Source organism: Artemia sp. Qi Xiang Cuo, chromosome 14 (assembly GCF_049724085.1).
Source record: "Artemia sp. Qi Xiang Cuo chromosome 14, ASM4972408v1, whole genome shotgun sequence".
Taxonomy (NCBI): domain Eukaryota; kingdom Metazoa; phylum Arthropoda; class Branchiopoda; order Anostraca; family Artemiidae; genus Artemia; species Artemia sp. Qi Xiang Cuo.
This window is the reverse complement of record NC_142807.1, coordinates 14,985,796-14,997,864: the sequence shown is the minus strand read 5'-3', so window position 1 is coordinate 14,997,864 and position 12,069 is coordinate 14,985,796. Positions and strand designations below refer to the sequence as shown.

Sequence of the window (12,069 nt, the reverse complement as noted above, 5' to 3'; positions counted from 1 at the left end):
CTTTAGTTCTACACTTACTTGTCAAACCATGCACAGGATGCATATTAGACCAACAGCTTTGTATGTGTCATCTCAACAACCCGATAAAATGTTTAATGTCCGGGGGGGGGGGCAGGCCCTCACTTATCCAATTAATGCCACTGCATAGCCCCGTTTAATTTTGTGGTCTATATGTTTTTTTTTTTGCATTCTTCTTTCTTCGCTTTTTCAGACTGAAAAACGCGAATTCAGCCCGTAGATTCATTATGCTTAATAAATTTCATCTAAAATAAATTTTTCGAATGCAAAACAGTTATTTTTTAAGCTGAGTCGTAACACACATCCCTTTGACAATTAAATTTTAGGATTACTATGGTCCACTACAAATATCCAAACTGTCACCAACAATATGAGATCTAGCCGAGAAACACTGATCCTTTGAGAATATCCATAAGACCAACATTAAAATAACCTTCAGAGCCCTACCAAAAGACAAGAGAGGACTGGACAAAAGGGGATGAAGTGTTACCCCCTCTCCCCCCCCCCACACAAAAAATCGCAAGCTTGAAAAATGTTACCATCAATTGATGTATTTAGACACAAACTAACACAAATAATATTCAGTTCTCAAACTGTGTTTATGTTTTTTTTTGCTTTAAGGCTCCTGCCGCGTTGGGGGCGGCGTAGAGAGCGTCGCAACTCTGCTCCTCCAGGCTGACTGGTCTGCTGCTATTAGTGGGGCCTCGTCGACAGCAATGTTAGCTATCTCCAGGAATTTGTTGAGGCTATCCTTCCAACTTGTCTGAGGTCTGCCCTTCGGGCGAGACCAGCCATGAGCTTTAGCGTCAAAATCGTGGACTATTCGGGCTGGGGTTGTCGTCAGCATACGCAGGAGGTGTCCGAAGCATCTGAGAGTACGCTGCGCTGTTTGGACTGAGAATTGCACTTGGGAGGTGAGTGCGAGCAACCTTGCGTTGCTTACAAAATCGTCCTACCGGAGTCCCTCAATCCGACGGAGCTGTTTCGTCTGGCAGACGTCTATCATGCTGAGGATCGCTGATTTGAGAGGCCAGGTTTCCGTTGCACAGAGGAGGACCGAGCTTACGAATGCATTATAAATTCGCATCTTCGTGCGCCTAGATATATGCGGCATTCTCCAGAGACTGTTGAGCCTTCCGACGATAGACGAGGCTTTTGAAACTCGGCTGCACACCTCTTCCTCTATAGAGCCGTCATTAGACAGCACAGAGCCAAGATAAATGAGGTTCTTTACGACTTCAACAGGAGCTCCGCAAACAATTATGTTCTCAGGGGGCGAGACTGGGCTTGGAGGCTCAGTTGCCATTATCTTTGTTTTTAGCCAGTTTATTTTCAGCCCCACTTTTACTACCTCTTCCAACAGGAATTCTATAGCGTCGGTCAACTGGTCGACCAAGTCAGAGACGACACCAAGATCATCTGCTAAGTCAATGTCCTTCGGAACGCGATCTCCAAACTGAAGACCAAGGGGCAGGCGATTTGTTGTTCGTGTTATGACATGGTCTATCACGCAATTGAACAGTTCCGGGGCGGCGGCACACCCTTGTCGTACACCGGTTTTGATGCCGAATGTCGTGCTCCGTTTGTCGTTGACTTGGACGCAACCCCCGGTCTCTTCGTAAAGCCTTTCAAACAACTTTATGTAGTTTATGTAGCAAGCCCCAAAGTTTTAAGCAGGTCTAAAGAATTTAAATGACAAGTCTAAGATAATCTACTGATTGAAATTAATATTGAAATTAATTGAAATTGACTTTTGGAGATAGGACTGCTGTAAGTTTTGTTAAATTAATTGTAGGAATATATAGTTCAGTAGGCCTAGTTGTTAGAATACTAGGTAAGGTAACCGGGAGAATTTTTTACGCGAATAGGTTTAAAAAAGGGATACCCACTGTCACCGAACTTGTTCAACGTGTTTGATATAGTTAATTTCTTCAAGGAGAAAAGCGTTCCGGAAGTAGTGATAAGTGTTTCGAAAATACGCAGGCTTTGCTGATGATATTACTCTCATAGCACAATCGGTAACATGCAAACATTATTAAACATAATGGAAGAATATTTGGATATGAAAGGATTAGAATTAAATGAGAAGAAAACGGTAATTATAGTTTATGGGAAAGGTGGAAAATTGAATTGAAATTAAAATTGAATCAAAATTTTTTAGGAAAGATAATCTATTAATTGTAACACCTGACAGATTAAAGGAGACATGCTAAAAACCTCCCCAAAAATTTGGGATTTGTAAGCTTTAAAATTTGTATGTACAGATAAAATCACAAAAAGCCTAGATCACAAAAAAAAACATCCAATGCCAAAATGATCTTCTGCTATGCACATACATTAACATCAACAATTGATAAGGAACTAAAAGACCACTCACAACAAACAATGGTAAAAAGAAGCACAAGGACCTGAAAGGAAAGAAATAAGAAAGGAATGAAAGAAAGAAAATAAGGATCGAGGACCCGGAATCTTATTCCGGTTATGAAAACGTCTAAATGAAGAGGAATGAACAATGGAGAGATGTTAGAAACCTCCCCAAAAGACTTAAAATTTGCAAGGTTGTTTATGTCGTAATTACCAAAATGTTAAACAAGTCAAAAGAATTTGACCTATAAATTAAGGCTATAATCCTACACCAGCGACACTTACTCTTCCCAATTACTATCACAGCGGATACAATAGTGTATCCTAAACTAGAATACAATAATAAAAGCCCTATTTCTTTTTGTAACATTCCCTGAAAACTCTTAGCTACTTCAATTTCAGTACCATTTCATCCAGGAGGGGTGATACTTTGAGTTTAATTCAACTTTTTTATACTTACAATCTTATGTAAGTTGTTTATTTTTAAATTTAATACTTCATTTAAAATTATTCATAGAATATATCTATGTATCTAATTCTTTATTTGAGTAATTTTTTATTTTTTAATGTTTGAAAAAACATTCTTAATAACCACCCAAACTCTAAGTGATCCTAACTTTTGTAAAAACGAAAATAAAATCTAAAGCATAAACGGAAAGGAAGACAGAAAAAGGTATAAACATTACCTGTTTTTGTAGTATCCTCTGGAAATTCTTTGCTATTTCAAGGTCAATTCCCGCACCACCAATACTACTTAAAAACTCAACTGCAGTGACAGAGGATCCTAGTCGGGACCAAACGGATCCCAACTCAAGGCCAATAACTCCACCACCAATGATGATCATCTTTTCGGGTACTTTTTTCAGGGAGAGTGCACCAGTAGAACTGACGATTGTCTCTTCATCAATCTGAAATTTTCAAACTAAATAATCAAACTAAATCTTGCTTCTCTAAAGACAGGCCAAAAGATTTATAGGAGTTAAATAAAAGTTCAAATAGGGATAAAATCCTGTTAATAAACAGTGATGATGATAACAGTGATAGAAATTCACAAAAATACCAGATATTTTGGTCACATATGCAGTGACCATCATCAGTAGTAAGGCTCGTTTTGAAAGTGCCCAAATGTAAATTTAACTCTAGTGAAGGTGGCACAATTCTCATCTTGTTACATTGTAGAAGAAAATGCTGCTGGTTGATAATATTTGCAGGTTTTTTTCTGAATGTTTATATATTCATAAAAAACTATGGTCAAATCTTTCCTTTAAATATGAACTCGATAATTTTGGAGACCACAATGCTTTTCCATGACGATATATAAAAGTTATAGAAGATAAGAGAACTATCAACTGTTCTATAATGGACCCTATTAAACGTGCTTAAATGTGAGGGATTAAAACCTCCTAAGCGGCATATCATCACTTTTGAAGCCTATCGTCACATGTGACGGAGCCGTGAGGGTAATGAAAAAAAGAGGAAGGGTGTCCACCCCTCAGCCCCTGTTATTTACGCTCAAGTCTAATATTAAAGACTTGTCCAATAATACGTTCAAGTCTAATCGTAACAACAGTTCCTTCATGAAATATCGCATATCTCGAAATATATCTTGGGGAAGGGGAGTCTGAAATACAAAAGAGGGATTTTAGGATTACCATTTTCAAGTTTTTCAAGGGCATTTTTTCCGACAAATCCTTTTTATAAGGGATGCTGTAAGATGATTAGCCTCACCTCCTTGTAAAAGAATGAAGTAACAAGAAAATCTGAACCCCCTCCCCCCACAGATACACCCATCGTAATGATACGAGAGAAATTTCTGGTCCTTTAGACACAGGCGGTTCTGGCCCCTCCTGCGCCCCGGATAAAACCTTGAATAACGCCCACCCCTGTCTCCCAAATATTTTCAGACTAAATTATAATTTTTTTTTTTATATCTAACAAAATTATTTTCAAGTTATTACAAAAACTATTTCATGATTTAAAAAATACTATTATTTAATTATTTTTAATTTATTAATTATTTTCATTTATTAACTGCGTCCTCTACTAAATTTTAATGATGACAAAAAAAAATTAAAAAAATGATTATAGCCGCTAGATTGTTTATTTGAAATTTTGCGTCCCTTTAATTGCAGCGCCTGGGGAAATATATATATATATATATATATATATATATATATATATATATATATATATATATATATATATATATATATATATATATATATATATATATATATATATATATATATATATATATATATATATATATATATATATATATATATATATATATATATATATATATATATATATATATATGTATATATATATAAATATATATATATATATATATATATATATATATATATATATATATATATATATATATATATATATATATATATATATATATATATATATATATATATATATATATATATATATATATATATATATATATATATATATATATATATATATATATATATATATATATATATATATATATATATATATGTGTATTAGTTTTAAATCTAGTTCAATCCATATTAAAGGCAGAGAGGGTAAATAGGGGGTTCTTTCCCCAGCCCCAGAGGCTGGAACTTAAGCGGCGCAAAATTTCAAATAAACAATCTAACGGCTATAATCATTTTTAAATTTTTTTTTAAATCATTATTAATATTAAGTAGAGGGTGCAGTTCATAAATGAAAATAATTCTTTCTTGAAATAACTTTTTTTAATTTTTTTATTTTTTACCTTGGGCCCAACACAAAACATAGATTAAAAAATAACCATGATTTGTGATTATTTTGAAATCATTAGCTACGTTTTTTCTGAAATTAAAACAGTGCGAGAACACCCAGGTGGACAGAAACAAAAATATATTATCAAAGTGCGAATAAAACAGGGCTTCGACAAGAATTTGACCAAGAGAATATTAGAGCGCTTTTACCAATCTTTCGTAATTTCCACTTTTAGGAAAAACAAATTTAGGGCACTGTAAAATTTATAAACAGTTAATTTATGTAGCAATCATGGTCGTATCCAGAGGAAGAGGTTATTGGGTTTGGACCCTTTTGCCCAACTTTATATATATATATATATATATATATATATATATATATATATATATATATATATATATATATATATATATATATATATATATATATATATATATATATATATATATATATATATATATATATATATATATTGGCCGAATATTTTGCCCAACTCGTAAAAACATGACAAAATTACATATAATCAAATTTTTGATGTGTTTTTTAAAGTTTTTACCTGAACCCTCCCCCCCCCCCAAAAAAAAAAATCCTGGATGCGCCCATGGTAAAAACCCGTCGTACAGCAGGAATAATTATATTCCTACATACATGTTATTCAATCAATAATTAAATAAATAATTAGACAAAATGGCATTTTGTACATAGAAGTTTTATTGGTGGTTTTATACGAAATTCTAGTTAGTATAAGAAAACACTGTATTCATATTTGTACATATCTATGGCATATAGTTATAGACAATTTCACGTCGATCCGTACTAAAATAGTAAAAAAATGCAAGAGAGAAAAAAAAAACTATATGGTTAACAGTTACTTAAAGGATTAGTAGCCCATCAGAGTTTTTTTTTTCGACAGAGGTGAAATAGCTCATTGAATACAAACCTCTAATCCAGCAAACGGCGTAACTTCTGAGCCAGTGGCAATTAAAATATTTTTGGTATTTATGATTTCATGGCTTCCATCTTCTTTGAGGACAGTCACCTGATTTGCTCCTGTGATTTTACCATGACCTCGGAAGTGAGCAATCTAAAATAAAATATTAATACCAATATTAATTTATTTTTAAGCCAAAGCATACACAAAAATGACACTTGTGGATCCTAACAAAAATAAAAAAAGAAAATACACATCTGCAACTCAATATCTAGAGGTGATTTTTGAAATTTTCCAAAGTGATGAGAATGTCAACATGAACTTTTGAACTAAACGTCAAATGATCCTTTTAACCATCAATAACAAAGATGTTATTCTAAACGAAACTTTTCTTTTTTAAGCCACATTGGCACGCCATAATGTAAAGAGGAAACGATCAAAAATGTTTTTTTTTGGGCCAAACAAAATTCAAAAAAAAAAAAAAAACACAGAGAATATTTCGAAAGGACAACCGCTTCTCTTCTTTAGCGCGAACAGAACAAAAATATATTTCAGACAAATGCCAAAAAAGACAAATAAAAAACCAGTAGCAAACGCGGAAAGGCAATGTGAAAAAACAAACCAATGAAAAAACCAAAATTAAAAAATGAATAAAAACCATAAAAGCCAAAATTAGAAGAATTAAATCCAAATACCTAACAACCATAAAAGTGAGCCATTTACCAATATCCTCGATTTGCACAAAATCCAAAAATTTAAACTGCCATCGACGGATACTAGCGAACAACTGGCAAATAATAAAAGAAAAAAATCACTCAAACAAACGAGCCAGCAATTAAATAAGTTGGATAACTATGTCATTTGATTTCTGATTTTAGTAATTGCATTCCTTGCAGACACCCTTTGAGATCTAAGTGGTTCATGGCGCATTTGATTATGTGAATGCGAAAGTGGTTCAAAGTTTATTTCAGGGATTACTAAAGCATTGGCATCTCCTTTGAGAAACCCGAAATATGAGTCATTTAATCTTAAATCACCGGTATATTCTCTGTTCAAAGTTAGACCTGTTAGAAATGTTGGGGTTTATAAATCTCAACAACCTCTCTGTATTGCTGGACAATACCTTTGTCGTGTGAAATTAAGTTAGCTTGGTTAAATAAAATAGTATGGTCCAGGTGATCATAAATGTGACTGCAAGGGCAGAGTCAAAATTTTTGTTTTCTCCGCTTTCTAAGGATGTTATGAATTGAAGTAGAGTGCTGAGTTAATCTATCCGTAAGGCGCTGGTCAGTTCTTCCAATGTACCAAAGACCATAAGAGGAATTCCGTAAACCCCGGAGTTTTCACCTTTCGGGAAAGGGTCTTTACCGTGATAAATTTGGGAACTGATGGTTTTACTGGGTCTATAATAAGTGCAAATTTTATTTTTCCTTAGATCTTTGAAAATGTGGTCTGAAACCCCTGAAATTGTTATATTGATTCTCATTGTCACTTGTGTTCTATCTGAGGCTGTTGCCCAAGTGAAACAACAGGTTGATTTAAGTCTTCCCCCACTTCTCGCATTTTCATGTAGCCTTTAGCATAGTTGTTTTGTGTCTCGCAATATTTCTTCCAAGACATCCATTGGGCTGCACAGGAGATCCAATAATTTAATGGATGTACAAGGTGTTCCTTAGCAGCTTCATCGGAGTCTAAAAATTACATTTGGGCATATGAATGTTGTTCAAAATTACATTCAGGGGTCTGTGATGGATGTGCCGATAAATTGCTTTTGTGATAAATCTGTCCAGCTACTTTAAAGCTGAAAACATTACGACTACTGTTATTGATGGTTTGATCATTGCTTAAGTTGAATGAAGCTAAAGCAAAACATGAGTTCAAAATTCGTATTTGTTCGTGGGACTCTTTAAAGGGCAAGTGATGTCCTATAACAGGCCAAACCAATTCATTTGGAAATTGCGGAGGCAGCAATGGAATTCAACCAAGCAGGCAGCAACCCTCAAATAAATTTCCTTTATTGGCTGCATTTCCTATGAGAAAATGGGGGGCTCCACAGTGAATATACACAACGTTGAAGGGTCCCAATATCTTGTAATTAACACTTGAGTAGTTTACGGCATCTTTGTAAGTTTTTAATGGGTTTTGCGCCACAGCTTGTTGGCGTCGAAGATTTCGATGCCATTGTAAAGTAATATTTCTTTCTTCTTCACTTTTATTTTTGACTCATTCTGATTCCCGCTGTCACTTTTCTTCTAACTACACAATTCTTTGCTCCTCAATGTCATTTTTGACAGGTTCTGACACTCGCTTTAGCCTGGCTTCCAGCTCTACAGTTTTTTGGCCTTCGCTTTCGTTTTTTAGACGTTCTGATTCCCGCTTTTGCTTGTAATTCTCGCTGCCGCTAATCTTCTTACTGCATATTTCTTTGTTCTTGCTGTCGTATATTTTCTAACCACATATCTAATTCTTCTTCATTTTTATTTTTGATTCGTTCTGATCCTCACTGTCTAATCTCTTATAACCGCACATATTTTTGTTCTTAACTTTCTTTTTGAGTCGTTATAATTGTCGCTGTCACTTATCTTTTAATTATATATTCCTTTGTTCTTCATTTTCGTGTATCCTTGCTTCACACTATTTTCAATGCCCTTTTCCTTAGCCGCTCGGATTGGTACTGTGATCTTGGTGATGTAGGTCGGTCATTTTAACCCGTGCATTTACATTTATCAGTTCGTTGTCTCATGTGATGGTCCACTTTGTTCATTTTGAGCTTACATTTTGTCCTTTTTACTCCTCATTTTGAGCGACGTTAATTCATGTTTTTGTTACCTAGATATTATGAAACTGCTAAAAATGTCTTTTAAAATTTACATTACCGTTAATGAATACATGAATTTACATATTTTTAAGTTTTAGTTCGATAAATTCTTCTAAAAATGTTCTAAAATCCAATTCCCCCGCGTCTTCACTTTTAATCGACATAATTGCTAAACTATTTAATCTTTCTTGATTCATTGTTGATATCAGGGTTTTTTGTTGGTTTTAGCCTAAAAAATGAACTCTCTCCAGGAGCAACGCATACTAAAATTGTTATAAATATTTCAGAATTTTGAAAAAAATCATCTTGATGGCAGCGCGGGGGCCCTTTCAAACGCAGGGCCCAATCACCCTTTATCCGGCCCTGCACCCAACACATCTCGTGTTGCACAATTATGTTCATATTAAATTGATGATTTTACGATTTACATAATCTATGTTTACAATCCTTACTTTTGCAATTCTTGTCTTTTTGTTCGAAAAACAAGACAAATTTTCACTACAAACTAGACTCAAAAAGCAGAAAAGCCCCTTCCCTTTAAGAACAACATTTTTTTGTTGGTATCTTAGCCCCCCCCACCACTAGAATTAGCAAATTTCTACATACGCCCACTTCTTTTTACTGGCTTAACGCGGTACAAAGATGATAAGTAAAAAAACACGAGACCTCATAATTGTATTGAATACTAGAGCAAGAACATACCTATTTACTCTATGTTTACAACTAGTTTACATCATGGTATCCCAAAATGAAATTATTAATCACCTTGTGCCGGGGTAGAGGAAGAAGCCGAGTCTTCGTGTTCAAGAGTTCTCTGGTTCAAGAGCATTCCCTGCACGGCGCAGGGAATCTGAATTTGTATATTCATATTGTTCACAGTTGATTAAATTAAAAAAATTAGTTATGGGTTGCGTAGCAATTTATCTGGTAGCGATCATATTACTGCAAAAACAATTAAATCTATTTTTCCTGATACAGCTGAAGTTTTATGTGGGGTAATTAATAAGTGTTTTCTTGAAGGAAAATTCAAAGACTGTTTTAAAGTTACCCGTATAACCCCAATTCATAAGGGTGGTATTCAAAATGACCCAGGAAACTATAGACCGATATCTGTTTTACCCATCATTTCCCGTGTTTTAGAGTAGTGTTTTAGCATTAGAATGATGGCTTTTTTGGAGGATCATAAGTTACTGGTAGAGACACAATTCGGGTTCCGTAGAAAAAGGACAACGGAACAGGCAATGATTTATTTGACAACTATTATTAATGATGTATTAGATAAAGGTTTTAAAATAGGTGCTATATTTTTAGATCTCATGAAAGCTTTCGACTTTCTGGATCATGAACTTCTACTTAAGAAGTGTGAGGTGTATGGTTTGAGGGGTAAATCATTAAATTTTTTAAGAAGTTTTTTAAGTAATCGTTATCAGTATGTCCAACTAAATGATTCTTCTTCCGAAAAAAAGCGTATTGAAGTAGGTGTTCTGCAAGGATCAGTTCTCGGTCCTATATTATTCTTGATATTTATTAATGATTTACCAAATTGTCTGAATAATTTTTGTAATAGAATGAATGAACTAACGGTAGACCCGACTAATGAAACAGTTTCACTTTTTGCTGATGACACAACAGCCATTAGCACAGCTAAGACAGTGGAGCTGCTGCAGATTTCCATGAAGGAATCAGTTAATAGAATTATAGCATGGCTGAGGGTAAATAAATTAAGGATTAACATGGCTAAGTCTAACTTTATTATTTTCTCGCGATCATCAAACTTTTACCCATGGATCAAGGAATTAGATATGCCCAATGGCGTTATAAAACGGACTGCATCTTTTAAATACCTTGGGATTGTAATAGATGAAACTCTATCTTTTAAGGAACATGTAACTTTAACTAGCAAAATTCTAGCAAGAAATCTCGGTATAATGAAGAAACTCCAGCATTGTTTTCCCAAGTCTGTCCTACACCATCTTTATTTTTCTTTAATACACCCGTATATACTTTATTGCTCGAGTATTTGGCTCTCTACTTTTTCTTCTATCCTAAAACCAATAAGAGTTCTACAAAATCATGCCGTAAGAATTTTAGCCAGTATATCTCCACGTATGTCTGTTCGAGAAATTCACCGAACTTTAAAATTTTTAACGGCTGCAGGCCTTCGTGAATTCTATGTATTGTGATTTATTTTTTGACTGCAGCAGGATATTCAGCCTCGTTGTTTTGGTGATTTATTGTCCATTAGGTCTACTGTTCATTCTCACGATACAAGGAGTAGTGCGAACTTCTATGTACCTAGAGGTATATCTTCCCGTTCATGTTTTTCTGTTTTTTTATAGAGGTACGCGGGAATGGAATAGTTTGAATAGTGATATTAAGATTATTGGTGACCCCAATATTTTTATTTTGTATTATTTTGATATTATTTTGTATTTATTGTTTAGTGTGATGGTATTAGTGGTATTGGTGGCCAAGTGTTCTTTGTTTTAAGATTTTGTTTTCTCTACCTCCCCGATGGATAAGCTTTGCTTTTTAGGGGAGGAAGTAGTAATTTTTTGTTGATATGTTTTTTTTTTTCCAATAAATCCTTCTTCTTCTTTATTATAATTTTTTCCTTATTTCTTATACTGGAAGAGAGGTCCATATCCCCATAGTCTAGGGCCATGAGATATATAATATTTTTTTCTCCACATTATGGGTTGGGGGCAACTCCCCCCCCCCAATAATGTGGAGAAAAAATTGAGGCAACTGCCTCAACGTTGCAGCATTTGATCAGACTCAATATCAGTCTAACCACAGAGGGGACAGGTGAAAAACGTTCAATGACGTCTGTAGAAGGTAAAAGAACGACCCGTAGCCTTTGTCCAGCGTGCAATCGTTGAATGACTACCAATTTTTGAAACCACGGAAAAAAGCCATTCAGCGGTGAATACCATGTGAAGTCATGCTTATCATGTGACTCTAAGAAATGACACCAATCTTTTGTCCTGTTTAATAAAATATTTGGAGTTTTTTTTTTTTTGATAATTATAAATTAATTTTACAATATAATTTTATTATTATTTTTAGAATTCAACGTTTCTTCAAGTAGTAATTTTTACGAAAACTTACCATCTACGTAACTTTTTGGGAAGCTTACCTTTCTAGGGTTAAATATGAAATTTTATTTACAAGTGCCCTCAAAAAGACTGGC

The 12,069-nt window shown here is 34.2% G+C and overlaps 1 protein-coding gene across 2 annotated transcripts in view; it reads right to left on the bottom strand.

Moving 5' to 3' along the window:
* The window catches only part of LOC148944184 (dihydrolipoyl dehydrogenase, mitochondrial), a 58,391-nt gene that overhangs the window by 17,619 nt on the left and 28,703 nt on the right, over nucleotides 1-12,069 (bottom strand). For both annotated transcript variants that reach the window (XM_089100460.1, XM_089100459.1), the window contains exons 5-6: nucleotides 6,068-6,211; nucleotides 3,069-3,290 (exon numbers count right to left, since the gene is read on the bottom strand). In XM_089100460.1, the coding sequence (XP_088956586.1) occupies nucleotides 3,069-3,290; nucleotides 6,068-6,211 (366 nt within the window). The remainder of the gene's footprint in view (nucleotides 1-3,068; nucleotides 3,291-6,067; nucleotides 6,212-12,069) is intronic.